The 5,743-nt window shown below is 40.7% G+C and overlaps 2 protein-coding genes across 2 annotated transcripts; one reads left to right on the forward strand and one right to left on the reverse strand.

Moving 5' to 3' along the window:
- Positions 1-379: 379 nt before the first annotated feature.
- Positions 380-1,315, forward strand: LOC111159544 (olfactory receptor 2D2-like). Its single transcript, XM_022522072.1, has one exon. It carries the CDS (start codon positions 380-382, stop codon positions 1,313-1,315), a length of 936 nt encoding a protein of 311 aa, XP_022377780.1.
- A 2,546-nt stretch (positions 1,316-3,861) lies between these two features.
- LOC111159511 (olfactory receptor 10A4) lies at positions 3,862-4,809 on the reverse strand. The gene has a single exon (XM_022522034.1). It carries the CDS (start codon positions 4,807-4,809, stop codon positions 3,862-3,864), a length of 948 nt encoding a protein of 315 aa, XP_022377742.1.
- Positions 4,810-5,743: the final 934 nt, after the last annotated feature.

Here is a 5,743-nt window from a genome sequence, read left to right on the forward strand (position 1 = left end):
GGCTATGGCAGCATAAGACTTAAGGGTTTTAGGTGATAATAAAATGAAATTAAATGCCAATACTTTATAGATTAATTGAATCTTTTTATTACTAGATATTTCATATTCAGCATAAAGAAGATGATTCTTTTGATCTACTTTACATTTGCAGATGATACTGAAAATAAATGCACTTTCCTTAAAGTATTAAGTTTTGCAACACTGAAAATGTTCCAACTAAAGCAGCATGATCCTCTTCTACATAAAGGGGATTGTTGGAATGGCTGGTAGTGATTGAGGGAAATTCTAAAGCCCTCTGAATCTGATTTGTATAAACTTATAGGCTTTATGGACCTATGTTTGGCATGAGGTGACTTCTTACTGAAAAAAGAGACAAACTATGAGACAATCAAATCAGACACAGGTGACTGAATTCCTCCTTCTGGGACTCTCTGATGACCCCCAGAAGCTGCTACTCATTGTATTCCTGGGTGTCTACCTGGTCACCATGCTTGCAAATCTGCTTCTCATGTGCCTTGTGCAGGCTGACTCCCGGCTTCACACACCCATGTATTTTTTCCTCTGCAACTTATCTCTGGCTGACCTCTGTTTTTCTACCAACATCGTTCCTCAGGCCCTAGTCCACCTGCTATCCAGGAAGAAGGTCATTTCATTCACACGTTGTGCAGCTCAGCTTATACTCTTCCTCATTTTTGGATGCACACAGTGTGCCTTTCTGGCAGTGATGTCCTATGATCGGTATGTGGCCATCTGCAACCCTCTGCATTACCCTAGCGTCATGACGTGGAGGGTGTGTGTCCAGCTGGCTGCAGGATCATGGACCAGCGGCATTCTGGTGTCTGTGGTGGATACCACTTTTGTACTAAGGCTACCCTACCGAGGCAGCAATAGTATAGCTCATTTCTTCTGTGAGGCCCCTGCACTGTTGATCCTGGCATCCACAGACACCCGCACTTCAGAGATGGCCATTTTCCTCATGGGTGTCATGATTCTCCTCATACCTGTTTCCCTAATTCTGGTGTCCTATAGCCACATCATAGTGACTGTGGTGAGGATGAAGTCAGCTGTGAGGAGGCTCAAGGCATTCTCTACCTGTGGCTCCCACCTCCTAGTGGTCATCCTTTTTTATGGATCAGCAATTGTCACTTACATGACACCAAAGACTTTCACTTTCAAAGAACAGAAAAAACTGGTGTCTGTGTTCTATGCAATGGTGACACCCATGCTTAATCCCCTCATCTATAGCTTGAGGAACAAGGATGTGAAGGGAGCTCTGAAGAAAGTAGCAACAAGGAAATTTCTCATGCAGGTTTGAAATCTGTCACTGACTGTGAGGACTTCTTTGTTCTTCCTACTTAGTAGACTTGCTGAGTAGTTGCCTCAGCAAGATTGGAATATGGTAAGATTCTTATCTTTGGGCTTTGTCGTGGACCTACCCTTCATCCTTCATGAAGCACTTTCTTTGTAAAAGAAGAAAGAGAATAACTCATGGACCAGTAGAAGGAGTGTTTCCTTCCTTCTTGGTGGTTTTAGCTCATAAAAATTAGGAAATCCTGAAAGAAACATTCATATTTTATAAACCCTGGAACCTATAAAATCCATCTTTTTTTTTTTTATCATGTTCAATATTACTATCAATCTATCCTAGATCTTACTCCAACTCTTTACCTTTTGGTATTTATGAATCTCTTTGCATCATCACACAATCAATACATTAGCAAGCATTACTTAACCACTCTATGAGCTAGGTGCTAGATGTATGTGGGCCGGCACATGCATCTACGTATGTTTGAAGTGGGTAGTGAAGAGCATGGGTACAATGAAGAGAATATATGAGTTCTGCTGTCCTTCTCACACTCTTATTAGGGACAAGAGTATTTTATCTATCAGATGAACATAAAGACAGGATTCTGAAACTAACAAGAAATAGTGACATCCCAGGGCTAGCAAGAGTGAGAAAGAAGCTTGTACTAATCCTGGGCCTAAAGGACAACTAGGACTTGGAGAGCATAGCTCTATAGTGAAAGCCTTGAGACAGGGATTGTGGACATGGTGTATGGAGGCGGGAAAGCCGCAGGAATAAATATTTCAGGCTCATTCTCTACCTACCTTCTAATTTCTTGTTACGGTATTCCAAAGAAAATCTAGGATAACAACCCCATCTGAAGTTACTTATTTTAATTCTGTCTACACAATCCTTATTCTGGTTAGGTAACATGTTTATAAGTCCTGGGGTTTAGTATATGGACATCTTTGGGGGACCATTATTCTGCCTACCATAAAAGAACAAGTAAAATACATATGAAGGAGTAATGAAATTTTGGCTAAAATTGGAGATTATAAATGTATAATGGTGCCAATCTGCTTTGTTGTGTGACTGCTATCATCCAAACAGAACCCCAATATCTACCCTTTCATTTGAAAATTCTTATAGTGATAATTCAGAGTGTGCTGCTTTTGTAGAGCCCTTGATACATGAGAAGTGAAGGGTACCCTGTGTGGGAGATTGACCTGGTCCTGGTACTTCCATGGCACACAGAGTTAGAGTTATTTATAGAGTTTGCGGAGAGGACATGCCTATGCAGTAAATGCTATTTTATTCTGTTAAATATCAATATATTGTTATGAATAATTCACACCTATATATGGTATCAACACCCCAAGTCTGCTATTTTTAAAGAATCCAGAGTTGGCCTATGTTCACTGGACAAAATCAGAAAAAGGGGCTGCTAGACTGATAGGCAAGTTTAAGAAGGACAGCTGGTTTCATCTAATCCCAATATGACTGCATAACATCTAGTAAACAAAGAATCTCTGGGTTATTCATAGCAGTTTCCTAGAATGTTGTCCACTTAGCTTGGTATTTCTCACACCTTTTCTGTCAAACAATTCTCATATCCAAGGTGAATAATTTGAGATTGAGGTGGTGTCTGTGTGGAGTAGTCTTTCTCCAGATGAGGCACAGACTAATCATGGTAGCAGAGGAAGAAGTCCTCATTTGCTAGCCTAGTAGTACATGGGTACTTTATAAGCCAGGGGAATTTTTAAAGTATGACTTTATTATTTTCTTTCTCACTAGAATATAAATTCCACAAGGTAAGAAATTTGTCTATTTTCTTCAGCACTGTGTCTTCAGGTCCTAAACAGGATCTGACACACGCTGAATGTTGAATAAAAATGTATTGAAATTGAGTGAGAGACTATGGACTCTAAAAAACAACCTTAGGGTCTTAAAGGGGCGGGGGGTGGGAGGTTAGGGGAACAAGGTGGTGGGTACTAGGGATGGCACGTATTGCATGGAGCACTGGGTGTGGTGCAAGAACAATGAATACTGTTACACTGAAAAGAAATAAAAAAAATACAAATAAAAAATAAAGAAATTGAGTTCAAAAAATAAGTGAAAGAATGACATAAAACTCTACCGCTTATTATTACCTTTGTTATAAGTTTATCTTGTAAGCAAAAAGATCCTTGAAAGTTTCAGGGGGTGTTTGGAAACATAGATAATGTAAAGCAGGAAGTTATAAAAAGACATGTTTGAGGAAGTTCAAGAAAAGTTAAAACAAGTACAGAATGCAAATTGTAGTGTTGTCACTACAACTGTCAACCTTCAGATCAGCTCCCAATCTGTGTCAACTAGCAGTATCCTCAGATATGTTAGTCCCCCAGTACTATGGACCCAGGCCTATAGAAGTTCTCCTTCATCGCTTATGTTCTTTCATTCAGAAACAGAGCCTAGTAAAGTCCAAAATTCTAGTGGATATATATCATGGCTCTTAGAATGAGGAGGCACTAAAGCATACTTGAGGAGTCCTTTCCTTTCTCCTTGCATTCCACTCATTTGGTTTGCATCACAGTCAGTCACAGTATCTGAGGGCCCAGGGTCCTGTGGATGACTCGCTTCAGTGCAGCCTTAACTTCACTATTTCTTAAGCTGTAGATGATGGGGTTCAACATTGGAGTCACCACTGTGTAGGACAGTGATAGCAGTTTCTTGCCCTCAGGAGAGGTGCTGGATCGTGGTCGGAAGTATGTGAGGATGGCAGTGCTGTAGAAGAGGGAGACAACCAGGAGGTGGGAGGAGCAGGTGGAGAAGGCCTTGCGTTTCCCCTCAGCTGATGGCATTCTGAAGATAGTGGAGAGGATTCGGACATAGGACCCCAGGATTAGCAAGAAAGGGAAGAGAATGAATAAGACAGTCGCTGTCAAAGCCTCCAGTTCAAACAGAGAGGTATCAGCACACACCAGTGCAATGACAGGGGGGCTGTCACAGAAAAAGTGGTTCACTCTGTTGGGGCCACAAAAAGGGAAGCTGAAAATCCATGTGGTTTGCACGGTGGCCACTGGAAAACCTGAGAACCAGGAGGCAGCTGCTAGCTGGCCACAGGCCCTGCGGCTCATAATGATTGGGTAGTGCAAAGGGTCACAGATGGCTACATAGCGGTCATATGCCATTGTGGCCAGGAGGCAGCACTCAGCAGCCCCAAAGAAGAAGAAGAAATACATCTGAGTGGCACAGCCAAGGAAGGAGATAGTTGTGTCTTGGATGATCAGAGTTCCCAGCATCTTGGGCACAATGACCAAGTTGAAGCCTATCTCCAGAAAGGACAAGTTCCTGAGGAAGAAGTACATAGGATTTTGTAGAGCTGAGTCAGCTGTAGTGACTAGGATGATGAGAACATTGCCCATTAGGGTAACCAGGTAAATAGTTAAAAAAAGGAGAAACAGTAGAGCTTTTAGCTCAGAAGACAAGGTTGAAAAGCTCACAAGAACAAACTCACTGACAATTGTCCAGTTTTCCCACGTCATTCTTCTTCCTAGGATTTGATTGGCATTCATTCTCCAGGAAAGTAGAAGTCTCCATATGTTATTTAGACCTCTATTATACCCTTAGAAAGAAAATTTATGGCCTCATTCTATACCTTTCTTGTTATAGTGATTGGCAATCAAAAGCAGTACCTTCCAAAATGTAAAAAAAAAATAAGCTTCTCCTTTAGAGTCACAATATTTTGGAAGAATCCTAACCTGTTTTAGACTCAACTGAGGCACACCATATATATCTACACATTCCTTGACTTTTCTTAGCTCTGTAGAGAATGTTCAAAATCATAGGTTCCCTTTGGGCTCCTACCCTTTCTTCAATAGTCAGTGGTACTAAAATAGAAGTCAGGCTAAGCATTTCTGAAGAGAGGGGTCTTAATGCACAATGAAAAGTGGTGAGGTCAGCCAAGATATATTTTCTGCAAAATGAGAGTAGGAAAGACAAAGTCAAGGAAAGTGAACCAGCAGTTACTAATGATCCCGTAGGTGAGACCTGAATGTGCCCTAATCTCACACAGCCCACATTCACAATGGTTTCAGTATACTGGAGGAATCTTCAATATATTAGAGTATTTCTTCATTTCCCATCTCAGAATATGTCAGTTTAAAGGAGATGTGGAATATAGAGACTGCAGTTTATTCTGATTTTAGGTTAAATATTACTGATAGGTTGTATATGATGAGAAAAGGGAACACAGACTCAAGACAGTGTCAGACCATAGAAAGAATCCAGATGTATTACATATAAACCTTTTGATCAGCTTTTGTTGGTTGACTTGTGCCTTGACTTTCAAGAAATATGAGCTCAAGTGTAACATGTTAATAAAGACTCACTCAAATAGGCAGACTAATAATATTAAATCCTGTGAGAAAGAAGCAGAAAGTTGAATCAGTACATCAATAACTAAACTTCAAAATTGGG

The sequence above is a fragment of the Enhydra lutris genome, unplaced genomic scaffold (assembly GCF_002288905.1).
Source record: "Enhydra lutris kenyoni isolate GAN:26980312 unplaced genomic scaffold, ASM228890v2 scaffoldscaffold68, whole genome shotgun sequence".
NCBI lineage: Eukaryota > Metazoa > Chordata > Mammalia > Carnivora > Mustelidae > Enhydra > Enhydra lutris.

What these genes read in the sequence shown, in the direction of transcription:
- LOC111159544 (XM_022522072.1), top strand. Translation starts at nt 380, where the DNA reads ATGAGACAATCAAATCAGACACAGGTGACTGAATTCCTCCTTCTGGGA.
- LOC111159511 (XM_022522034.1), bottom strand. Translation starts at nt 4,809, where the DNA reads ATGACGTGGGAAAACTGGACAATTGTCAGTGAGTTTGTTCTTGTGAGC.